The sequence below is a fragment of the Manis pentadactyla genome, chromosome 6, assembly GCF_030020395.1.
Source record: "Manis pentadactyla isolate mManPen7 chromosome 6, mManPen7.hap1, whole genome shotgun sequence".
In the NCBI taxonomy this organism is placed as follows: Eukaryota; Metazoa; Chordata; class Mammalia; order Pholidota; family Manidae; genus Manis; species Manis pentadactyla.
The window spans coordinates 2,743,190-2,769,135 of NC_080024.1; the positions used below are offsets into that span (position 1 = coordinate 2,743,190).

The following is a 25,946-nucleotide window of genomic DNA, read 5'->3' on the forward strand; positions in this document are numbered from 1 at the left end:
TGAGAAGAAAATCACTTTCTTGTCTAAAGGACACAAAGCCCTGGCTGTCTGAGGAAACATGAGGCTCTTAGGATTTCAAAAGTTAGCGGCCAGCACATGTGGCTCGAGACCTCCTGCCGGAAGAGAGGGCAAAGGGTGGCCCTGGTCCCTGCTCCTGTGGTTCCTGGCATGGTGCTCACGTGCCCCTCAGGCCTGGCAGCTGCTGGCCAGTGCCCTGTCCCCCTGGCAGGGCCCTCCCTCCTCGCCGGTGGGACAGTCATGCAGCTGGAGAGGCATTTATCCTTGTCTTTACCACCTGAAGTTGACGTCTATTTCATCTTTTTCTTCACATAGAGGAGGTGGAAGCCAAGATTTAATTATTAAAATCAAGTAATGAAAAGCACTGTTTAGCATTTATAGGCACACTATTTAAATATGTATGTATTTATTACATATAAGTCTGAAACATTACTCAGCAATACAGGCTGGTTCTACACACTGATTGTCCATTTTCTTTCTGTGGGAAAATCTGCAGCAAGTACTGACCCCCATGAGTCCTTTGCACCCAAGGGCAGCAAAGGGGTGGGGGAGTCACCACACGGCCCCGCTGCAATCAGCCACGGCCAGTGGGGTGCCCCCGCTGGAGCTCAGCCAGGCTGGCCACTCACCGGCGACGTGTTCTTCCACCAGGTGCTCCAGGGGCAGCCGGATGGAGTCATGCTCCACGGTGCAGGTGATGAAGTGAGGTGCGGCCCCCGCTGATGGGCTGTGACGCTCAGCCGCATCGCCCTTCAGGGAGTGGGTTTCATGGAAATGTTTCACTGCAGAATGGATCACTAAATTATTTGCCTGCAGAGACACAGCAGAAACATCATTCCCAGGACGTGCCCCAGGGGAGAGTTACGAGCAGCCGTCTCGCTCACTTGCATTTTGCTTTGCGGCTAACACATGAAAAGGAAAATGGTCTCAGAGAAATTCACGTTCCTGAGCTATACCTTCTAAAAGGTTTAACTATGAAGATCTGGGGTCAGAGTTCATTTCTGGTCAATTATGCCTGTTTTGTTGTTAAGCGACATGATGAATTCTTAAACTTTACGAATCCATTAAAAGAGATCATTTCCCCCAGGCACCCATTGCTCAGGGAGGACAGGCTGGCAGCACCTCTATTAGAGCCCACCTGGCAGGTCCATCACAGCCCTTCCACCAGCAGGTCTGTTACTTGACCTTGCACAGAAGGAAAGATGTATGTAAGAGTTATTCCTGAAGTGCAGCGCTTCTGGAAACAGCCAGTCTTGGAAAGCCGTTCAATGTCTTCAGTAGGGCACTTGTTAAGTAAGTTACACAACACTGTTCACTGGACACCAAGCACATGTAAAAGCTCTACATGCTGATGTCAGAAGATCTCAAATATACTTGTTAGGTTTAAAAGATGTTATATATTGTATCCTACAATTTGTACAAAAAGGAAGGGGACACATGCACATTTGCAAAATGTATAGGTGCAAAAAATCCTTGAAAAGATAAAATGGAGAAAGAATATAAATCTACATATTTATTTGCCTTTTATGCAGACTATCTCTGGAGGGCAGGAAAGAAACTGAGAACTGGTTTCCTGTAGGGAGAGGAAGTAGATAACTGAGGGGCTGGGGGTGGAAGAAGGCTTACAAAGAAACCCCAAAAACCATTTCTCTTATTTTTAAGTATAAAATATATACAGAAGTGTGTAAAACATAAGTGTAATGAAAAAGTGTAACAGTGAATTCCTGAATAACTGCCACCTGGGGCGAGACAGAGTCCCCTGTCCATCCAGCGGGGGGACACCCTGCCCGCCCCAGAGCCATAATTGTTATGTGATCACTTCCTCCTTCCTTTATGCTTTCCTGTCCTGTGCAGCATCCCTAAAGCCATACTGCTTCCTTCACCTCTTTCTGGCCTTCATATCCATGGGACTGAACAGCATTAGGTGAAAATCAGTCCACTCGAGCACCTGAAGGTACCGCACAGTGAAGGGAGGGCCACATGCACTGGACTGAGACCCTCGTGCCGCCACAGAGCTCAGAGCACTTGGCCCACCCTGCCCGGTGGAGAACCGAGGCCACGTCACCAAGGTTCACTGGGCCTGAGACGCCTCCAGGTAGGTAGCAGTGAGGAGCTGGCCTGGACACGCAGCTCAGATGTGCTTCTGCAGAAGGCTGATGCTTCTTCATAATGCCCAGGTCACAGCCTCATAGGAAGCATAGCTGCCCCACAACCTTTCTGTCCAGAAGAGAGGTTCCTTCCAGGCTCCTCATGGCCAGAGTGGCCTGCAATCCCCTGTAAGGGGACCCTGGGGGCTGCACACCCCAGGTCACTGTCTCCATGCTCCCCCATCTGTAGGCAGTGGCTGGAGGGACACAGGGGTCCACACTGTTTGCCACCCAACCCTCACAGGGGCTGCGCTCCCAGCAGCACAGGAGGCACAGCAGCCTGTGGGGACCAGCAGGTCACACCCAGAAGTGGGCCATCTGCTCCTGGGCCACAATGGCCCCACTGGGCAACAGAGTGGGGGCAGCTCCTGGTGAGGCTGAGTCTGGTCCTGCAGTGGCGGTCATGGTGCCCAGGGCCTGGCAGAGGCTCCCCGGCCCTTCTTCAGCCAGACTCAACCTACGCTTGAGGGGCTGCCTTGAGCTCCAGGATCTGGCATGGGCAGCTATGGTACCCGCTGCAGGCTGGCACCCACAGTGTAACGCTGCCCACACTAATGTGAGGGACACCTGGGCGACTCCCAGTTTCTGGCTGTCACCAGCAACGCCGCTAGGAGCCGTCCTCACCTGTCCCAAGTGCACACGGGCGTCCTGTCCAGGAAGTGAACCTCGGAGGTGAACAGCGGGCGACAGGGTGGGCGTGTCTTCGATCCCGCCTCCAAACAGCACCCAGGGCCCCCTCCGGCCAGCTCTGCCGGGCGCCCCCTGCTCACTCCCCGTCGGCACCCACCCTCGGGTTCCCAGCGCTTGATGGGCGCAGCAGTGCTCTTCACTCCCGTTATTTGCGAGGCTGTCTTCTCACACGTGGAAACCCTTGGGCGCCCACTTTGTGAAGTGCTCATTCACATGTCTTGCCCTGTTCCTACCGGGTCACCAGCCTTTACGTTCCAAATGCTAGTGTTTGCTCGGTCACGGTGCAAGTCCCTTCCCCCACCGTCTAGCCCTCTGTCCCTTCACGGTGTTCTCTGGGAACTAGTCTGTCTGGTTGTGGCGATAGAATTTATCAACCTTTTCCTTTATGTTTCTGCTTTCTGTATTATATTTAAGAAACCCATCGTCTTAAATATCACAAAGGTATTAACTCATCACCTAAAAGCTGTATAAATGTCACTTTCCATGATTGGGTGTCTTCATGCCTGGAGCTCTGTTCATGTATGTTGTGCAGTGGAGATACCAGTTTCCTTGTCCTCTGTGAACGTCCCGTTGTCCCAGCACCGTTTACTGAGAGCACGCTTCCTTCCTGCCCCTACGTCACCCCTCATACACATGATCATGCACTCTGTCTTCTGAGCCAGAAATATTTAAGGAGAGGGCACCACTGAATTATGTCAGGGCAGGTGTACTGCGGGCTGTCCTGAGCAAACAGGACATGAGGCCATGTAGCCCCATGACAAGCACCTGCGCATGCACAGCGGTTCCTAGGCCACGGTCTGTCTCGCCCTGAGACCAAACGCCTTGCTTCAGAGTGTATATAAGGCTTGATATTTGGTAGGGTGAGTGATTTTACTGTGTCCATAATCTTCCAGTCTTGACTATTCCTGGCTTTTTGTATTTCCATCTAGTTTGTGAGATTTCCCCCCAAAAGTGATGAATTTTGATTGAAGTTGCATTGAATTTACAGATGAATTCGGAAAGAACTGACATGTTTATAATATTGAGTCCTCCAATCTGTGAACATGGTACATTGCTCCATTTATTTATTCAGAACTTCTTTGAAGGCTCTCAGTATTATTCCTACCACTTTCCTGGTTGGGAGGGGTGGGGAGTCTTACAAATTCTTTTTTACTAGATTTATTTCCTAATTTTTTGGTGCTCTGGTAAATATCCATTTGTTGCTGGTATGTAGAAATACAATTGGCTTTTGTATCTAGTAACTTGGCTAAATTTTCTTATTAACTCCAATAATCCTTCAGGTTTTCTATGTGGATGGTCACACCACCAGCTTTCTGGCAGGGAAAAGACACGGTGAGGATTACTGATGGCACAGAGGCCTGGACACCTTCCCTGAGTATCTGCTATCGATTTAAAAGTAAGTACTTTGGAATGAGTCAAACCTCAAATTCTTAGTAAGGCAAACAATTTAGTAGGGATTCAGAGAAATGATTCCAGGGCAAAATGAAGGGGAAATGCTTCTTGTTGAAATAACAGTGCAAAGCAAATTGGTTTACACATCAAACTACAAATATCCTGTGAGTCACCTGGAATTTATCTATAGGACAAATACTGGCTAATTATATCAACTTAATTTGCCAAAAGCAAGATCAAGCATTACTCTTCCTTTTTTAAAAAGTAATACCAGGAGGGAACCACCTTTTATTTTCTATAACTTACAGCTAAAAGAATGTGGGACTGTTTAGAAACTTTACCTCAGTGCCCCCAGAAGTGAAGATTATGTCCTGAGGTTTCCCACCGATCATCGTCGCGAGGTTTTCCCGAGCTGTTTGGATGAGACCCCTGGCCTTCCTACCTTGAGGACCAAAAGGGAGATTCATTAGCATGTTCAGTAAGTCCAGTCACCATGTGTTCACAAGAATGACGAGACAGAAGGAGCAAGTGATCCGAGCGGGTACTTCTAAGACGAAGCGTGTCCCGGCCGTGTGAACACAGTGTGCCACCCCCTAGAAATAACTTGGTGGAGGGGCAGCAGCGAGATAGTAGTAAACCAGTGGCAACTGCTGGCATTTAAGTCACTGAGCAGGAGGCGGACACAAACGTGGGAGGGTACCCAGGAGCTGTAAAATTCCCTGACACGTCGTTTCCTTCTTACCGGAGGCCATGGGAGAGGGTAAGCTGTGGCCACCTGCCCTGCCTCCCATTCATCAAGACAGGAGAAGAAAAGGATGGGATAGTTTGCTTAAGATCACACTGCAAAACAACAAAAATAAGCAAGACTAGAACTCATGACTCCTCAACACAAAGTCCAATGCCATAGCTCACACCGCAGGGCCCCTAACACGGGGGAAGGTTGCTGCCTCGGGGTGTCTTTGCCTCCAAATAGGGACTACGCGTCCCGGCTACCATCCAGCTTCACTGGCTAGTAGGAAACCAGGAACCAAAGCGCACGTGGCCGAGAAGGAAGGGCTCTAGGACGGGAGTCCTAAACACTCCAACGGCCCTTCTCAGTCTCCAGACCTTTTTGACTATTCAGTACTATTTGTAAAAAAAAAAGTGAACAGGCACTACTAAAATATATATATTATAAAGCATACATAAAAAATAAAAATGTAAACATGTGGTAAAAACAATATACAAAGTAATCTGTATACTCCTTAAGACTATAGTATAGATCCTGACTCTAACAGTAAAGGTCTACAGTGTTTGGAAACCCAGTGGTTCAGTGAGTTATACGTACAAAGGCTGTAATGTCAACGGAACTTGGCAGAACCACGGTCTGGCTCACACCGTCAGCTCCTCTTGGGTGGCCGCCCGTCACCCTCCCATGCTCCCTGAACGACCCTGTGGAGAAGCCCCCGCTGAGGCCCACTGCAACAGCAGCTCCTTCTCGGCTCACTTTCCCACTCGCCTCCCAGGGCTGTGGCTGGGGCCAGGGCGGTGTGCGGCCCTCCCAACCTTCTCCCGGGCACTTACAGTCTTACAGAAGCATTTGACAGGGTTTTTCCTCTTTTCCTTTAGAAAATGGGTTTCATATTGCTTTGCAAAAAATTTCCCTTTTCCCCCCTAGCCATGAGTCTTGGAGACCTAAGTAAGGCCTCGTGGGGCCACCTCACCACTGCTACACACCTGTGGGAAAGGCCCAAATGAGACTGACGCTCTGAGTGTTGGGGAGGCTATGGAGAAACCTGCCACTGGGGACAGAAAACGGTCCACCCACTTTGCAGAGAGGACAGCGGTTTCTCAGAAAGCAAACATGCTTATGACCCAGCCATTCTGCTCCTGGGTATTTATGGTAAATGCTATTTACTGAGAGAAAAGAAAAACGCCCATGACTTGCATGTGAATATTCACGGCACGGCTATTTGTAATAAGCAAGACCCGGAAACGGCTAACACGTGCACCAGCAGATGGTGACAAACACACAGCGGTACCTTACCCAGCAGTTAAAAGACATGAACAATACACCTGACGATGTGGATAAATCTCAAAACAACTATGTTGACTGAGAGAAGCCAGATAAAACACCCTGTAAGATTCCAGAAAATGTTTATAAAAATACAGAAAATGCCCATCAATCCACAGTGACAAAACACATCAGTGGCTGTATGGGATGGTGGGGGAGGGGTGCCAAAGGGGCGCCAGACTTTTCTCCTGGCAGGCCCCACCTCCACCGGCCCCGCCGTGGCCCGCTGCCCACACAGCGGCCACAGTAAGCCTCCATGCCCTGTGCTTCATCCCTTGTCTAGAACAGTGCGCGGCACACAGCAGGGGCTGAGCCAGCAGAGGTTGAATCAGCTGCTACTCTGGGGAGCCCGGGGGTACCCAAGGTGCTTTCAGGGAATCCACAAAGTCGAAACTGTGTTCATAATAATATGAAGACTTCATTTGCTTCATTTACAGTGAATACAGCGAGGACTTACAGGGGCTGCAGGATGTGAATAAGGCAACAGACCAGTGTTCTCTGGGATTCTACTGTCTTCATTTAGCCAGACATTAAAGAGATTTTTCAAACATGTACAACAATGCCATCCTTTACACTAAATTTGTTTTGGAAAAGATAGTTCTTTTTCACAAAAAAACTCCCATTTAATAGATGCATTACTACTTTAAATGATTAATAAATACATATTTAAAGTTTGTCAGCTTTAATTTCTAATATGGTAAACATCTGTATGCATAACATATATAAACAAAAGCTCGCTGGAGTCCTTAAGTATGAAGAATGTAAAGAAGTTGTGGGACCAAAATGTTTGAGAATCTCTGCTCAGAACCGTCCAGGCATGTCCCATCTCAGCCAGATGAAAGCCGGGTCTCCTGGTGGCCTCCACAGCCATACATGGTACTGTCCCCCACCCCCAACCTCCCCAGCCCACTCCTGTCACCTGCATGTGCCCCCTGCCTGCAGTGCCCTCCTGATGTCCCCTTCTCATTTCTGTGCAAATGTTGCAGCATCAGATCTAGGTCACCCCACACAAGGGAGAGCCCCCTCCACCCCCACCCCAGCACCACCTAGCCCCTCTATGCTGCTCGACAGTTCCCCAAGGGACCTTTTGTCATGTAACATATGTGTGTGCATTCACTGGCTGTCCCCTTCTCTGCCCTGTCCCTGCCATGAGAATGGAGGCCCCACTGTGTCTGCTGCTGTGTCCCCAGGCAGAGTGACCACACGCTCACATGCTGAGTGAGTGACTGAGCTGAAGCACCCACACAGGTCTGGTTTTACATGTCATCAAGCAGGACTCTAGTCCTTGGAGGTGAGTCCAAGTCTCATTAAGCCATGATCCCCTTCCCGAGGCAGGGGCAGCCCCAAGGGCATCAGACCTACTGCGCAGGCCTTGGAAAGCACCGACACGGCAAGGTGTTGTGGCAGGAGAAGCCCAGAACCCAGAGCTACAGGATCCGGCTTCACCCGGGGACCAGCCAGAGGACACTGGGTGCCACTTGACCCCTCTGAATGGGTGCCCCCAACTGAAAACCTGGAGCTGCAGTCCCTACCACCTTACAAGTCATCACTAACAGAGGGGGGGTGCACGCAAAAGCACCAAAAATCTAACTCTCGGGACAAACTGAATGCCACCTTCTCTGTCATTGTCCACACCAAAGGGCACTCACAGTGACTGAGGACAATGTGACATGAGGGCATATGTTTGTTATCACTTCAAAGTAAGAACAAAGCTTTGAAGAGATGTCTCCGTAAATGCAGCTTTAGTAAACTTCTGTTTTCATTACTCTATGCATGATGGTTACAGAAAGATTAAAAACCAGGAAACAAAAAGAAAATACTCAAAACTTCCACAATCCCCCCACGCAAAGCCAACTTAGGCAGAAGTGTTGGTGGGCATCCCACCTGGGCTGGGGCTGATGGCTGTCATCTCTGCCACGCTTCCTACCATGGAGTTCTCAGATTAATTAAGAGTTAAGACCCATTTCCCAACTTCCACTGCAACTGGCATGCCCCCAGGGCCACGGGACCAATGTCCAGCAATACGTTATAAGCCAAGGTGGTACATGCAACTTCCAGAAGTGTCAAGTGATGGACGCAGGCCTCCCTTTCTCCTCCTCTTCCTCTCCCTCCCACAGGCAGGCCTGCTGACATGATGGGAGCTGCTGATGGGAGCTGGAGCAGCCGTCCTGACCACAGGGGTAAGTGCACGGTGAGGGCAGATGAGGTGGAGGGGATTGGGGCCCCTGGTAATGGCTGCGTGACCACGTGGCCCTAGACTGAGCGAGAAAAGGAACTTCAAGCTGTTTGTGCTCCTGTTATTTGGGGGTTTCTGTCTTTCACAGCAAAACTATACAATACATTTTTCCACACTTGCTCACACATACTTTTTCTTTGGAGGACAGATAGGGAAAACAAACTAGCACGTTGCCCACCCTGAGTCATACCACGCCTTCCCCACGCGAACCGCTACCAGCCCCCAAAATCAAAGCTCCAGCCCACAGCACGGCCCTAGCAGGTCCAGAACCCGCGCCAGGGCTTCTGCATACTTCACGTCCTCAGTCCCAGACCGATGGACACTGAGGTTGCTTCCAGCGTTTTACTCTTATAACCAAGGCTGTGATGAACATTTTGGGTACCTAATCTCTTCCTCAACATTTTCTAAAACATCTAAACATTTCTAAACGTCCTTGACATTTTCCTTAAAATAAACTCCCCCCAAGGGCATTATATTAAGTAATAATATTGTAAAAGTAATTAAATCATTCTATCATAAAGGTGATTTCCCTTCCTCCCTCCCTCCCCCTCTCCCTTTCTCCTTCGTTGCATCTCTACTGGGAGCATCAACAGAAGGTGAATTACATTGTTTTTAGGTGTGGTTCTTAATTTGTAGAAGCAAAGGCTGCCAGGGCGACCTGAAAGCCACTGACAGGCTTGTCAGGTCCAGAAGGTTTATTGCTCCCTAAGGGTTATTCCTCAACGTCTTCATGCTGAATGCTTCTTATTACCATTTAACGGTTTTCCACATTCTCAAGGTTAATGTATCAGAAAGTTCAAGAGGAATGATGAGACACAAGGCGATGTCCAGATCAGCCAGAAGACATGAACTGAATGCATCAGCAGTGAGTTAACGAATGACTAGTACCTGATTTTGAGAAAGCTCTTAGTTACCAGGTTGTGAAGCATAAGCAAATGGTATTCCAGGAGCGCCGGGGATGCCGTACACAGGCATTACTGAGGCCAGGGCTCGGCACTAGTCTGCCCGAAAGCGATTTTAGTTCATCACAATCCACAGTTAAGATAGCTTATCTCAGTTAGTCACCCTTGATAAACATTAAGAAAGGTAGGACCTTAGCTCACCATCTGAAAAACCTAACTCTACTATATAACTACTAATTTGAAGCAAATTATTTTCCCAAACCTCCAATTCTCTAAATTAAAACAAGAATAAATGAGAAACAAGAATATTATAACTAAAGAATTTCCAAGTAACTTCCATTAAAAAAAAAAAAGAAGGCCAGGACTACATGGGATCTTGATGACTGATAAGATTTATTTGCAAATTTTGTAAGGATCAACTGAGACAGACACATGAAAGGATTTTAACAGGTACAGTTATTACTGATAACTCATTAAGCTAATGAGACATCTTTTCCATCTGGTAAGGGGGACAGGAGAGGATATTAAAGATGAAAGATTATGGCATGAACAAGGCTCAGGTACAAATGTGGATGTCTTAGAAAAAAACCTACTGCACATCACAGCTCAAGATCTACAGTGAACAGAGAATCTACTCAAAACTAAGATTTCACACAATTTCTCTAAGGTGCCTCTGCCTTTTATCTCCCATCTGTGCAAAGCTTCTAGAATTACCTGCCAGGTAAGGACTGCTGGGATTTCCCCAAGCTTCCCACATGGCCTCGGTCATGGCCTGGATAACTTCTGGCTCCAGGGGGGTGGTAGCGTTATAATCCATATAAACTTTCCTGCTGGAAGGGAAACAAAGAGGAGCCTGTTAAGGAAAAGGAGAAGGAATATGGAAACACAGATGCACTTTGTTGAGCACATCAACAGGAGCAAATAATGTCGAGGGCAGGGTGTTCCCTGCATAAAAACTGCAGCCTTCCACAAACTGTCCAAAATCTTCATTACTTATGGAAAATGTACATATCATTTCCAGTAATCTAGTATTTGTAAGTTTCCTTTACAAATGATAGGAGACTGTGCATTTAGATTTTCAAAACTTCTTGCCCCTTGCTAAGGTAAGTGCCCCACCATGCCTGGACTGCCTACCTGCTACAAAGGACCAATCTGCCAGAAGGGGAAGGACGGGAAGCCCGCACACCTGGGGAGCCGCACCTCCCACAGGCTTTAACGTCACCAGCAGTTCTCCACTTCCCAGTAGTTTCTTTGATGGCAGGGTGGCTGGGGATGTGGGGGCACTCCCCTCCCCTCTCCCTCTCCTACACCGCCCCCCCCCCCCCCCCCCGGGCCTTCTAGTGGGGGAGCAGGGGGCCTCTCCTCCCGGGCTCGGGTTTCTTTGCCTAGAATGACCATGCCCCCCACCGTTCGTTTTAAGTCTTTGCTCTGGCTTGTCCTTCCTGGGAGGTTCACTGCTGCTCTAAATAAAACTGCAGCCACCAGCTCCCTCCCCCAGCGCTCTGGGTCCTCCACCCCCCTGCTTCTCTGGCACTTATCATCTGACCCACTGGGCTTGTTCCTTGTCGACTGCCTCAATATGAAGTAATAAAACGATGGTTCCCGCTTTGCCAGTTTCCCTGAGCCCTGTGGCCAACCCTGAGAACAACGGCTGGCACACAGCAGGAGCTGGATTTATAAGATGACAAAGTAAATGCCACAGAAAACGCACATTCCCTGAAAGGTCCATCGTAAGTAAATGTATCTGTGTATTTTTTTTTTTTTTTACCAATATCAGAACCTGCAGAAACTTCCATAAATACATACAGTAGATAATCCTGCCTGATATATTATTTATTTTTAAATTAACAAAAGTGTTTAAACCGATCCACATGAAAATTCAAACACAACTACCAACCAAGGCTGTTAAAACATAGTTTTCTTAAACCATATCAGAATGCTTTAATGCAGCATCTTTATAAACTCTCCAAAGTCACCTGACAGGTACAGGCTTTGGGAAATTTGGTCAGAGCCACCCTTGGCCACTCCTGTATTAGGAATGTCCTGGTCCTGCTGTGACTTAAATCTGCGTGCGTCCAGGACTCTGCTCTCACTTCCGGAACGTATTTCTCAAACTAGGAGTGTCGGAAGTTTTACAATCTGCTGTTTAGGCTAATTTATGGCTTGAGTTTCAGATTCACACTTCACAGGTTACTCGGCTACTCCCTTAACGTGGTATCAGTATTAGATGGGCAAACGAAACTCTTAGATTAATAACTAAAAAATAAAAAGGCCCCGTGAAGAATCTCCTTTGCAATCTCCCTAAAGGACATTTCCTGGCTGCTTTGCCTCTGTCCCAAGCAAAGTGGAATGTTTAGTGACATAAATGCCCCGGACCCAAATTATAAGGCACACATACTATTCCTCATATTCGGGTGGAGAGGATTGAAAATAAGTACTTAACACATTCCAGGGCTGGAGGGTGAAGACTCACAGACTGGAAAATGCGTACTGCCCCACCCCACCCCACCCCCGGGGGCAGCGGTTCCCGCCGGCCGAAGGAGCGGTGTGGCGGGACGAGTGCCCCGTCTTCGCCCCCTGCCCCGGCGGCGCGCGGGCCAACGGCCGGGGCGGCATCCCCCTCGGTGCCTCCCCAGCTGCCGCCCCGCGGCGCCGCGGCGGGCCCCGGGGTGTGTGTGTGGGCACGTCCGCCCCGCCCTGGTACCACCGCCGCCGCCACGCCCACACCGCCTCCCGCCTGCACTGTGACAGTCAGACGCCCGACTCTTCCCCCGCGCGCTCCGGTCCCGTACCCGCCCGGCTCTCCGCACAGCGGCCGGGCGCCTTAAGCCACAGCTGGACCACGGCACCCCGCTCACACCTCCGGGGCCAGCGCCCGGGGTGCGCCGGCCCTTCCCGGCTCCGCCCGCCGCGCTCCTCTGCCTCGGGCCCGCTGCCCGCGCGCTCCTTCCCCGGACTCGAGCGCCGGGTGTTGGGCGCCGCTGTCGGAGCCCTTCCAGGGCCACGCCTGCATCCGCCCGCCGCCCGCTCTCTCGCGGCGCCACAGCCCGCCGGCGCGGCACCCCGCGCGGGACTCTGCCCCCGGGAGCAACCCCCGGCGGCCGAAGCCCCACCTCCGCCGGCGGGCCTCCCTGACCCTTCGCCCCGCGGAGCCTGGAGGGCTTCCGGGAGGAGGGCGCCCGCGGCTTTCTTCCCGTCCCGGCGCGCACCTCTCAGGCGGGCTCTCCTCTCCATTGCCGCTGGGCGGACCGGCCGCGCGCCCCCGCGCGTCCCTGCTCGGCGCCCCAGCCTCTTCCATCCCGACCCTTCGCACCCGGCTGCGGCCCAACCGCCGCACGCGCCGCCCCAACCACCGGGTGTCCGAGGTGCCCCACAGCGCCGCCCCGGGGCCTCTCAAGAGGGGTCAGGCCTCAAAGCCCGGGCCGCGTCCGGATTGGCTGAGTTGTGTGCTCCCGGCCAATCCTAGCGCTTCGGCGGGCCGCAGCCTGCTAATTGGCTGCGCAAGGTCAGGTGGCCAAGCGGGGGCGTCGCGAGGGGCGCCACAGGGGGCGTGGTCATGGGCGGCACCGCCCCCTCGCTGGCTGCCCGGAGTCCGCGCGGCGCTCTGGTTGGTGATTGGCCCGGGGTCCCAGCCACCGCGCCTCGGTCGGTGTCCTTCCTGCGCCCGCCACCTGAGCCCTCCAGGAGCCCCGAGGCTCCGAGGCAGGCGGGTGCCAGCTGGGCGCAGGCAGAGCGGGCACCGTCGGGTCCTCCGGGGCTCGGGACACGCACGCAGCCGGGGCCCCGCCTGGAGCGCGCGGTGGGCCCTGCGTGCGGCTCGACCCTCTGCACTACGGGGTGGGCTTGAGGCGTCTGGGCTGCAGACCGGAGATGGGGAACCCCGAGCAGAGACGCGCAGGGCAGACGGACTCAAAGGTTGGGGCGAGGATGTCCGTGGGCAGGAGCGGGGCCCTGAGGGTGGGGCCCGAGGGAGGCGAGGAAGCGGGGACTCACGGGTGACCCGGATGGCTGTGCCTTTGCCGGGGACGGGGGAGCACGGCGGGGAGGCTGCTGGGTGAGCTTTGGCCACGCCTAACGTTCTTATATGCTGCCAGCCGTAACGCGTCCGTTGTGAAAGTGGAAAGAGAGGGCGGAGATTCTTGAATTAAGCCAGACCATCCCTTGCCTTTTTGGCATAACAATTTCTAAGGTTAGCAGAGCCCGGCGCATGTTCCAGGCAATGATCACCAGGTCCTAAGCACCTTTCTTATACTAATTTAATCGTGATAACACCCTTGCCGGTGGGTACTGCCATCCTCATTTTATATATGAAATGAAGATAAAGAAAAGTTCAGCATCTTGCCCAAGTTATATGGGTAGTGATGGAGCCAGAATTTGAATTCAGGATGCTTTGCCAAGAAGCTGGTTTTAATTGGCTTTTTGTAGACCTCCTCAGTTTGATCTGTTGGGGTCTGGAAGCTGTTCCCAGCACCGCAAGTCTCCACACTTCTGGTTTCTTTATTTCCTTTCATTCTTGCTTGCAAACTGAGCTCATTTCTTACCAAAGGCAGACAATAGCAAAGGACACACCAACATTTAAGAAGCAAATAGACACACAGGAGCAAGAAAAGCCAAAAGAAGAGGAAAAGAAAGGGAATTCGGGAAGAATGGCCATGGATAGACGACAGTGTGAAGTGCACGTGAGAGGAAGCCTGGGCATCTACCGCGGGGGAGAATGTAGTCAACCCTTTTCAGAGGTTGAGAAGAGGAGCTAAAAAGGGGCACAAGACCACCACGAAATGTTTTAGAGACAGACCATGCTTATGCTAAGGACGAAACTGAAAGTAAAGGAGGAAGAAGGCCCTAAATCCTGCAGGTGATGAAAGGGTATGAGATTACTTGCAAAGGTGGGTGAGGACTGAAAAGTAGGGGGCAGGTGTCCTCTCAATCTGTATGGAAGGCTGTGTGGATGGGAGCTGGAGCGGGCAGGGACAACCGACAAGGTGACTCATCTCAAGCACGAGTTGGACCAATTAGGCAGCAATTAGAGGGGTTTGTGTTTCCAGGTGAATATAGACTGTAGCGGTGGAGTAAGAGACCAGACAGAGCTCCACATGTCTGGTGATACCCAGACGAAGAGAACCTTCATACAGAGGATCAACTGCTGCGTAGTCATTTTGTGTTTCCTCTGTTCCCGCTGAAAGCAGAGTACGGTGCAACACGCACTAGCAACACCACTATCCAGGAGGCTGGCCAAACAGATGCAACAAATGCCCTCACAGGATGTCTTCATTACACAGATGAGCACCCAATATAAACCAAACCTTTGAGGAATGCTGTCTTCATGAAAAGGAGCTAGTGAATACAACAAGCAGAACTCGTACCTAAGGGGAAAAGGTAATAAAGTTGTTACTGCCCTTAATAGAGGAGAGATCTACGAGGAGGTAAGTAGATATTTTATATTTTTAGAAGTCAGTTATGAAACAAGAACAGTGAAAAAACATTGGATGAAAATAACATGTTTTAAAACTCAGTAGAGGTGCCAGGGCTGAGGGAAGGATGAACAGGCAGAACACAGGATTTTTAGGGCAGTGAAACTATTTTAAATGATACTGTTATAATGGATAAATGTCATTCATTATACAGCTGTGAAAACCTCTATAATGTACAACACCAAGAATGGCCCCCAATGTAAACTGTGAACTTTGGGTGACAATGATGTGTCAGTGTAGGTTTATCAATTGCAAGAAATGTTACATTTGTGGGATGTCCACAGTTGGGGAGGTTGTCCGTGTAGGGGACTGGGGTATATGAGAACTCCCTTTTAAGTTCAGTTTTGCTGTGAACCCAAAACTGGTCTCAAGAGTAAAGTCCATTAAAGAAAATCAATAGATGAGCTGAACAGAATAGGCACAAAATGTCAATCAGTGAGCTAAATGCCCGAACATAACATGAGAATTCTCTCAGATTATTGCTGAAAATCATAGATGGAAAATATGAAAGAACATCCATCAAATAGTGTTTCTCAACTGGGAGTAATTTGTATTTTGACAATGGAGGCAAATTTTGGTTGTGAAAATTGGGTGGTAGGTGCTTCTGGGATCTAGTGAGTAGAGGCCATGTGTGCTACTGATCCTACAGAGCACAGGACGCCACACAGCAAACCTGGCCCCAAATGTCAGTGGGGCTGCGGCTGAGAAACCCTGGCGTGGATTCACACTTCCGTCTGGGTCATATTCCTTCTCCAGAGGACCCTGTCCAGAACTTCTTGCAGCGCTCAGCTGCTGGTATGACTTCTTTCAGCTTTGGTTATGTATGAGGAACGTCTTTATTTTGCCTTCACTTTTGTATTTTCCCTAGAATAGAATTCTAGTTTGAACTTTCTCTTCCAGCAAAGATGTTTCTCCATTGTTTTCTTGCTTGCATTGCTTCTAATGAGAAATCTGTCACCCTTTTTGTTCTTCTATCTTATGTGTCTTCATTTGTGTTGCTTTTAATACTTTTGCTCTGTCACTGATTTTAAGTGATTAGGATGTGATTTGGTGTTTTCTTCAGGTTCTTGTGCTTTGGAGTGGTTGACCTCGGATCTGTGGGTTTGCAGTGTTTACCAATTTGGGGAATTTTCAGTCCTTATTTCTTCAAATACTTTCTCCCCTCTCCTTTGGGGACTCACATTTCAAGTTAGATGAGGCTGTGTGAAGGCGTCCCACAGCTCACTGAAGGTCTGGGTTGGTTGTTTTTTTCCAGCACTCCCCCTCAACCCCCCCTGCCCACCCACCACAGACTATCATGGAATGTTTTTACTGCTATTTGTTCAAGTTCATGAATTTCTTCTCCTGCAATGTGTAATGTTGTTAAACCCACCCAATCTATTTTTCATCACAGGTATGTATTTTTCTTCTGAAAGTTGAATTTCTCCTTTTTATATGTTCATATCTTTACTTAATTTATGCAATCTTTGCTCTTATCTTCTTGATGCTCTACTAATTCTATCATATTTATGGGTCTGTTTTCTATTGACTGATTCCTCTCCCTCACTATGGGTCTTTCTTTTTTCTAATTTTTTATTAAGGTATTATTGATATACACTCTTATGAAGGTTTCACATGAAAAAACAATGTGGTTACTACATTTACTCATATTATCAAGTCCCCACCCACACCCCAATGCAGTCACTGTCTGTGTGTAGTAAGATGCCACAGAGACACTGTTTGCCTTCTCTGTGATACACTGTTCCCCCCATGATCCCCCCACACCATGTGTACTAAACATAATACCCCTCAATCCCCTTCTCCCTCCCTCCCCACCCGCCCTCCCACACCCCTCCCCTTTGGTAACCACTAGTCCCTTCTTGGAGTCTGTGAGTCTGTTGCTATTTTGTTCCTTCAGTTTTGCTTCGTAAAACTCCGCAAATGAGGGAAATCATTTGGCACTTGTCTTTCTCTGCCTGGCTTATTTCACTGAGCATAATACCCTCCAGCTCCATCCATGATGTTGCAAATGGCAGGATTTGTTCCTTTCGTATGGCTGAATAGTATTCCATTGTGTATATGTACCACATCTTCTTTATCCATTTATCTACTGATAGACACTTAGGTTGCTTCCATATCTTGGCTATTGTAAATAGTGCTGCGATAAACATAGGGGTGCATATGTCTTTTTGAATCTGAGAACTTGTATTCTTTGGGTAAATTCCAAGGAGTGGGATTCCCGGGTCAAATGGTATCTCTATTTTTAGTTTTTTGAGGAACCTCCATACTGCTTTCCACAATAGTTGAACTAGCTTACATTCCCACCAGCAGTGTAGGAAGGTTCCCCTTTCTCCGCATCCTCGCCAGAATTTATTCTTAGTCTTTTTGATGCTGGCCATCCTTACTGGTGTGAGGTGATATCTCAATTGTGGTTTTAATTTGCATTTTCCTGATGGTTAGTGATGTGGAGCATCTTTTCTTGTGTCTATTGGCCATCTGTATTTCTTTTTTGGAGAACTGTCTCTTCATATCCTCTGCCCATTTTTTAATTGGGTTATTTGCTTTTTGGGTGTTGAGGCATATAAGTTCTTTATATATTTTGGATATTAGCCCCTTGTCAGATATGTCATTCACAAATATATTCTCCTGTACTGTAGCATGCCTTTTTGTTCAGTTGGGGGCTTATTTTTTTGCTGCTTTGCATGCCTTGTCATTTTGTATTGAATGCTAGGCATTTATTTTTAGCTTGTTGGGTTCTGGATATAGTTTAAACTAAAAATTTTGAGACCACCATAGGTTTATAGTGCCATTGTAATAAATGCTACGGGGAGGTGCTGGGAGGCTGGCATACCTGGGGAGAGCATGGAAGCTGTGACCCTTCCCTTCCCTCTTCCATCTGACTGTTTTGAGTTGTATATCATTTTACAATACATCTGCAATCCAGTAAAAAAAAAAATAACAACAGCCCTTTCCCTGAGTCCTGTGAGCTGCTTTAGCCTATTACTGAACCCAAGTAGTGGGGTCAGGGGAAGCTCAAGTCACCTGCTTTTCCTGTTGCTGCTGTTTTGGTGTTGTATCAAAGAACACTTTGCCTACCCCAAGATCATGAAGATTTATTCCTATGTTTTCCTCTAGAGTTTTGTATTTTTAGCTCTTATATTTAGATATTTAAGCCATTTAACTTAATCTTGATATACAGTGTGAGGTGGGAGTCCAAATCCATTCTTCTGCATGTGGAGATCCAGTTGTCCCAGCACCATTTGTTGAAGACTGTTTTCCACCACTTGGTTGTCTTGGCTCTCATCCCAGGCCAGCCAGCCATAGATGCACGGGTTTGCTTCTGGACTCTCCGTTCTATTTCATTGATCTATGTCTCTTCTTATGCCACTGTCACACTGTCTTGTTACTTTAGTTTTGCAAAGCTTTGAAATCAGGAAGTGTGAGTCCTTCAAACTTGTTCCTTTTCAAGACTGTTTTGGCTACTATGGTCCCTTGAATTTCCGTAAGAATTTAGGGTTAGCTTCATGGGTTTTGCACTGAATCTGTACATCAATTTGGAGAGTATGACCATTTAAAAATATTAAGTCTTCCAACCCATGAAAACAGGAGGTCTTCCATTATTTAGGTCTTTCATTTTTAGTGGTATTTTGTAGTTTTCAGCATATAAGTCTTGGATTTCTTTTGTTAAATTTATCTCTTAAGTTTATTGTATTGTAAATGGAATTGATTTTCTTAATTTCATTTTTACATTGTTCGTTTACCCCATCTGGGATTTATTCAGGCTTCTTGAATCTCTCAAGGTTTTGTCTTGCACCAAAATTTGGATCGTTTTCATCCTTGTTTCTTCAAATACACTTTCAGTCCCACTCTTTTTCCTCCTTTTGGGATTGAGATGATATGAGTGCTGGATGTTTTGTTATTGCCCCCATAAGTCCCTAAGGCATTGCCCATTCCACCCCCTCTTTTTCTCTGTTTTTCTGTTGTTCAGATTGGATCAATTATATTGATTTGTCCTCAAGTTTACTGATTATGTTGTCTGCCATTTCCACTCTACTGGTGAGGCCATCCAGGAAGTTTGTAAAACTTTGTTTTGTATCTTTTAGTTCTTTTTAATAAATTTTATATCTTTGTTGAGATTTTTTTTTCACTCGTCTCAAGAGAATTTACAGTCAGGTTTGGAGGCATTTTTATGATAGCTGCTTTTAAATGCCTAAAAGGTAATTCCACCATTTGCTTCACCTCAGTGTCAGTGTTGTCTTTTCTCATTTAAGTTGATCTTTTCCTGGTTCTTGGTATCATGAGTGTTTTCACTCGTGTCCTGGCTATTTTGTCAGTAAGTTAGGAGACTGTGAGTTTCCTCTACACCTCAGCAGACAAAAGAGCACAGGGCTTCAGTAGGGCCTTTTTGGTGTCAGCTTGGTCTGCTTCATGGGTCTGGGGCTCCCACCGGTGCTGAGGTGGGACTTCCCCAGGCTGGGCCCATCACTGTCTCTTACTGGGGGAGGCAGTTTCAGGTCTGCAGGGATGGAGAGACATGTCTGGCTGGACACTGGTTGTGGTGGGTGCCCCCACCAGTACTCTCTGGTCACAGTGCCTCTGGGTGGGGGACAGCCTCAGGCCCGCGGTGGCCAGGGGCTTTTCGGGCCGAGTGTGAGTTGGTGGAATTCTTTTCTGCAGGCGCCTTCTGGCTTCCCTGCTGCCTCTGGATGAGGAATGGTCTTCTCGCGCCCACTGAGACAGGTTTCCAGACTTCCGGGACTGGCTGCTTATTGTGGAAGGTTCTGGATTTAAAAATTCCTATTTGTCTTTGTTCTGGAACAGTTACTTTGAAATAACTTAATCCTTCTAAGGCTCGCTTCGTTGTGGGACTCCTGATGGTACCCGTGTCGCGTAGCCTGCAGCGTACTTCCTGTGACCAAGCCAGGGCTCCTCTGAGGGCTCCTCCCGATGTGCTGGGGACTGCACGCTGCCCACTCTTGCTCATGGGAACGTGGACTCTTCCTGGCCTTGTGTGAGCTCCGGGTGTCACTTTCTCTGACCCTTTGGTTGGCACCCTTCCCCACCCTCAGGCAGCTTCCTCCGGTGCACCTGCGGGCCGGTACCCGGCTGGCGGCCGGCAAGGACTCCCTGCAGGCCTCCCCTGGGAACTCTGGCTCTTTTGGTTCTTGGTTCCATCTCAGATTGGAGTGCCTGCTGGGTTCGGCCTGGGCTCCCCCTTCCCTGCTGAGGCCAGGCAGGTTTTGCTTATTCAGATAAGAGGGTGAATGCAGCCCTGTTACTCCATCTTAGCCACAAGCACAGGTCCCCATTGTCTTTTCCATGTTACCTTTGCTCTGATGTTTTTGTCCCTGATCTCTTCGGCATTCTGGGAGGATTTCTTATCTATTTCTCAGCACTACTGCTGTGGCTTTATTATGATGGTTATAGTTTCTTCCTGTTGCCACTTCATTTTAGCCTATGGTCTCCTTATGACTTTTTGATTCTGAGTCAGAGATGCAGTTGACTGCATTTACTAAATGTATTTTTCCCTGAAAAAGTTTCTTTCATTCCTACACTTCAGTTCCAGCATCATGTTCATCCCGAGGCAGGACAGTTCTTTTTCTGCAGCGCTTTTTCACAGCCCACTCGCTCAAGCAGAGCTCACCGTTCGGACTTGATGTTTGTGAGCTGAGAGCAGGGTAGGAGCTGTGGTGTCCTGCCCTCCGCGGCCGGTACACCCCGCCTCCCGTGCAGTGGCTGTCTTGAGCAGGCTTGCGTCTCATGTACCTGTGCTCTTTACTCAAGACTAAATAAGCACATCGTAATAACCTATTCAGTTATTGCAGGATGGCTGAAAAGCTTCAGAGGCTGACTCCTGAGATAGGTGGGAATACACGTGAGCAAGTGCAGGCCACACCTGGCGCCTCTGGAAGCCTGGGGATGAGGACGCCCCGGGAAATGTCTGCCAGCCTGCAGACAGGCCTCATGGCAGCAACACTGTGAACTGAATCTTGAAAGGGGCTGGAGGAGGGAAACAGACTTCATCACAAGGCATGAAAGTGCTCCCTTGAGGCCAGGGTCCTTTGGAAATTCACAGGTAGGGTGGAGAGGGGTCCAATCATGATGGGCTCTGGGCCAGGCACGAGGGTGCATATTCTGGAGGCGGGGAAGACGTGAACGGTGGGAGGTTGTTTGGGCAACCCTCTCGCAGCAAGGGGGGTGGATGAGGCCGACCATCAGTTTATTTTGGTCGCGCTCAGGTGTCTGGCCATGTCTTCCTCCTCCCTGCTGCTCTTCCTCAGTGACTGGTTTGTCACATGCCGTCACTGGTCTGGGAAGGCACATTCAAGGGCAGGGACCCCGGCCACTGGACTCCACCTGTGCTGTCAAGAGCCACAGGGTTCCCCAGGCAGACAGGTCTTCTAAGACTAAGTTGAGGCTGAAACATCTTAGGAATAGGAAACAAGGTCCCAGTTTATGCCTCCTCAATGTCATGCTGGTTAGAAGGAAGGACACGGGGCCTATGGAGGTTGAAATAAATTTTTAGAAAGGAGAGACACTTGATAAGATCAACAACTGGTTCATGATAAAATATCTTAACATCGAGCCCCATGCATTGTATGGAGGCACTGAGTCATGAGGAAGGTCAGTGGGGTCTGTGAGGTGGGCAAGATCCAGCACTGACATCCCGGTGTGGGCAAGGAAGTCCTGCAGGCCACCACCCAACAAGCCTCGCATAGGCAGCAGAGCAGGGAAAGGACATTCCTGCACGCAAACCGGACCAGAGGCTCGATGTGGAGACCACATGCGGTGCTAAGCCATCCATGGCTCCTTCCTGGTTGCTGGTCCTGCCAACGGCTATCCCAGGCCGCCGTGCCTGGGGCCTGCCCACGGTCCCTCCTCCAGCACCCACAACTCTTGGGGCAGGCACTATTTTTTACAACTGGACCTGACATAAGATAAAAAGTGAATTTACTAGAGGAATTCTGGCTCAATGAATTTGGTCATGAAAATAAATGAGCCCTAAAATGGATTTTTAAAGAGAAATTATAATCTAGTTTTTTATATAGCTCAACACAAAGAAACTGACATTCTTAACAAAAGGTCCCCATCACTGGGGTTATTGGAGAACTTTTTCAAACCACAATTTCTTCAGTAAATCAATTTTGGTAACCCATGGAAATCCAGGGCACAGGTGGAAACCTCAAGGGGCAGCACAGACGCTTCTGCTCACTCTGGCCAGGCCGCGGGGCTTGTCTGAGGCAGGGCTGCAGGTGGGAGGAGGGGGTGTGACAGTCTCATTTTCCAAGCTCTTCTTTGGCAAAAGAAAAGGAAAACATTATTTTACTAAGACTATGAGTGTTTTGCTAGACACATTTTATTTTATCAATCATGAACTTATGGCAGACCTGACTTTCCAAGATTAAACATTTTTAGGTGGATCAAAGTGAAAACAATCCCGGAATAGACGGCACCAGCTGGGAAAGGAGGGTCTCCCCAAGGAAAGCAATTGGTGGCTAACAGCTTGTTGGAATTTTTTAATTTAAAAAGTTCTGCCTGATAAACCAGTGTGAAAAGTCTGGTGTTAATAGGATTTTGTGGGTTTTTTGTCACAGAAGTTTTCTAAAGAATGGGGTGGGCAACAGAGCAACTCCAAGGAACGGCGGGCTTTGTCCCCAGAGACGTGTGAGGCCGGCTGGCCGTCAGCAGCCTGGGGGTTTGCCCTCTGGGATTTTGCTGTGCTCCAGAGCTCAGAAAAGGGCTGTGCAGTCTGTTTCTGCTGCCATAAGCAACATGATGGCTCTGTCCCCAGACGGCCTGAGAGTGGGCCTGGGACTCTGCTGAGATCGGCCTGGCTGTGGGAGAGGCACGGGGAAGGACACTGTTGCTCCCGTACCCACACAGTCTTTCTAGACAAGTGTCAGGGTCCCTGGAATGTAATGGCAGAGGAAAATATGCCTGGACACTTTGAAACATTTAAACTGGCAAATACTAATAATGTGTGTGCTCCTTTTTAAAGACTGTACATTGAAAATGTTTTAGCTAAATGCAGTCTGAACCAGCTCTCTACAATTTTTCCATGAACTCTTGTACTACAGTGACTTCTCTGGACAACTTAGTCTGTAGTGAGTGGGAATCATGTAAACAGCTCGGTAAGGCTTTCAGGGCATGGAGATAAGGGCAGGTGAAGCCAGGCTTCTTGTGCCATAAAATACTGCTCCCTGGGACAGCATCCTGCAATGAGCCAAAGATGTGAATGCAGGTGCCACCGATGAGGAACGCAGTCCAGGCTGCAGAGGAAAAGGAGAGGAACCCGGGGGGCTGTCCTCAGCACCCCAGTAATGCCCTCACCCTGGTTTTTTGGGAAGACTGCACAGGGAGGCGGCTGGGCAACTTGTAGGTGGTTTATTTGAGGGAAGTTGACAGGGGAAAGCCTTTTCCTTTTGAACGGCCTCCCCTGGAACTGCTTTCTTATAAATGCACTTGAAAAACATGCTGCGGACATACCAAATCCTAGGCAGTGGAGTCATGGGAACCCGGCTGAACATCAGAGCTACCCAGGGGCTGCGTTTCCCCAGTGCCTCCCTATACCGTTCCAGCTCCAGAGCTGAGCTCTTTGGCCAGAGGCTCAATATCCACGCCTCCCTTCCCACCCCTGGCAGATCAGAAGTCCTCAACTATCACCAGGGTGGTGGGCCACATGCGCTGGACCCAGACACTCTGGCCTTCAAGTGGGGCAGAGACCCCAAGAAACCAAAAGGCCTGTAAATCAGGGTCCCACAGCCACCAACAGATGCCACAGGCCCTGTACCAGCACAATACCAGCTGCTCATGGTGATGGGCAGAGCCCCTTAAGATGCATGGCTTGGGGCAGCGGAGAGGCAAAATACTGCCAAGGGATTTCCACTGGGCAGAAAGGGATGATCCCATTATGAGGAAATGTCTTTACCTGATAAAGTATTTTTCTCTGTGCAAATACTCTGAGGTCAAAATAAACAGATTATTACCCTTCCAGGCTGGCTCAGATGGCAGTCTTTTACCTCCAGTAGCATGTTTCTGTTTAATCACAGGCAATGCCATCATTTCTTCCACCTCTACCTGTACCACCAGCCGTGCGGCCCGGGGGCTGCCCTGACGGCAGTGAGATGGCCCTGATGGCAGTGAAACATGTCATGCCCTGAGCCTGGGTTGGCTCCAGGAAGCCAGCCGCATGCCCTGGGTCACAGGGGCAGGAGCCAGACCTGTGGGATGGCAGCTGCTGCCCTCCTGACCCACCAAGTGGAGGAAGGCTCAGTGCCTGGCTGGCAAGTTCTTGCAATGCTGGGCAGAGTTTCAGTTAATAGTGTGCAAGTTGCAGTGTCTCCCAGGGCTCGGAAGCAAGGTTATATGTATCCCTGATAGGCCCTGAGCTGCTGAGATGCCGCCATGCCCTGAACCCAGTCCTACCCGTTCTGCTCTGTGCACCAGCCATGTGGCCTACTAGCTGGCACCACCTCAAGTCTAATGGGAACAATTCCTGCCTTCAAAGGGGAAGCAGGGCCTGCATCCCTCCCCTGCTGACCTCCAGGACAGACTGATCGCAGAATCAGAGATTATATTATAAATCATGAAAAACAAACCAGGCCAGGTAGATGGTAGATGGTAGATGGCAGATGGGGAAATCGGGTCTAAGGAGGCTGTCAGTTATACCTGAGTATGTTAGGCAAGCAGCAGATGAAACCATATAAACATTTATCTTGCACTTGATGTCACTGGCTCCAGTGTCTAAATGCTGGCGTAAATCCGTTGGCCTTGTTGGTGTTCTTCCTCTGAAGTGCGCCTACCTCACCCCATACGTCTGTCTGCTGACTCCCAGACCTACAAGGCCTTGGAGCCCTCCCCCCCCACCAACAGGGCCCAGAACCCCAGCAAACTCGGCAGGCCACAGCTATGGCCTCAGGGGCACGAGGCACTGTTTGGGCTGGTTCCTGAGCTCTCTCCCGTCCCTCAGGACCCAGGGGATCTGGCTCTCTGGTCAGCAGCTCCACAGGCACTGCCTCCTGGCTCACAGGCACAGACCACTGCAGAAGCACCAAGCCCCCCAGCTGGCCTGGGCTCAGCCAGTTGCCTCTGGGCAGCATGTGAGAAGGCACCCTGCATTTTGTTCTGAAATCATCTAGATCCGGTTTCAAAGGGGTCTGAAATCTCCTGCCCCATCTGGACCTGAAAGTAAGAGCTGAATTTTTAAAAGCCAAATTCTTGTTGCATTTGGACAGAATGAGTAATGTGTCTTTCATATTTTCTTTGTATTTCTCTGCAATAATTGCTTGACCCAACATCTTTCTGTCTGCGCTCGACAATGAAAATACAAACTAAATGAAGATAGAAAAAAATAATTAAAGCATTAAATTGTACAAATTACAAATCTGTTCCAAAATATACTTACATTAAATAAAATATGCATTTCAGTAAGAGATCTACAGTGAATGACTCTATGCATTCTGGAAGCCTCATGACATCTAGGCAGGGCCAGCATTTGTGGGAGGAGTTACGAATTCGCGTCCATCACAGTTTGCAGTGGGTTTCTTAGGCCAGTCTGTGAGCTACACTGAGCACATCGTCATCACTTGTGCAGGGACCGTTTTGTTTGGAAAGGGAAGAAGCAAGCTCTAGCCTCAATTCTGAGCTCATTACAGCTTCTCGAGAATCTCACCAACGCGCCTACACAGTACAATTTCCAAAAAGTAAACATGTTAAGGTAAGCAGACAACTCTTTAGAACCCCAAACACATTTTCTTGCTGTATTTACGTGGAGCTCTCCAGGTACAGTGGGTAGTCGTGAAGAGGTTCTTCCTCAGGACATGGTCACAGGACTCGGATGACCCAGTGGGGCTGAGGGAGCACGAGGAGGGGAGGAGGGCTCCGTCTCGGTTTGAGATGGAGACAAACCAGCAGCACACAGCCCACAGCCCTGCAGTCTCCTCCTCTATCATCTGGCGTAACGCTTAATGTAGTCTTCAACCTTATTCCGGAAGTCCTCCTGGGAGGGAAGGAAGAGGAGCAGGTCAGTGAGGGGAGCAGCACGTCAGGGCCAAGTTG

At 49.2% G+C, this 25,946-nt stretch overlaps 2 protein-coding genes across 7 annotated transcripts in view; both read right to left on the reverse strand.

Annotated features, from left to right (window-relative positions):
• SCLY (selenocysteine lyase) overlaps positions 1–12,860 on the reverse strand; it is a 30,737-nt gene extending 17,877 nt beyond the window's left edge. Inside the window, exons 1-5 of one of the 4 annotated variants that reach the window (XM_036901160.2) lie at positions 12,648–12,663; positions 10,153–10,268; positions 4,990–5,087; positions 4,589–4,689; positions 648–828 (exon numbers count right to left, since the gene is read on the reverse strand). In XM_036901160.2, coding sequence (XP_036757055.1) covers positions 648–828; positions 4,589–4,689; positions 4,990–5,038 — 331 coding nt within the window. In that variant the 5' untranslated portion in view covers positions 5,039–5,087; positions 10,153–10,268; positions 12,648–12,663. Of the gene's footprint in view, positions 1–647; positions 829–4,588; positions 4,690–4,989; positions 5,088–10,152; positions 10,292–12,647 lie in introns of all 4 variants that reach the window. The other 3 variants (XM_036901156.2, XM_036901155.2, XM_036901154.2) reach the window with 3 other exon arrangements.
• Positions 12,861–25,134: 12,274 nt separating this feature from the next.
• The window catches only part of UBE2F (ubiquitin conjugating enzyme E2 F (putative)), a 57,605-nt gene continuing 56,793 nt past the window's right edge, over positions 25,135–25,946 (reverse strand). For all 3 annotated transcript variants that reach the window (XM_036901148.2, XM_057503376.1, XM_036901149.2), the window contains exon 10: positions 25,135–25,887. In XM_036901148.2, coding sequence (XP_036757043.1) covers positions 25,837–25,887 — 51 coding nt within the window. In that variant the 3' untranslated portion in view covers positions 25,135–25,836. The remainder of the gene's footprint in view (positions 25,888–25,946) is intronic.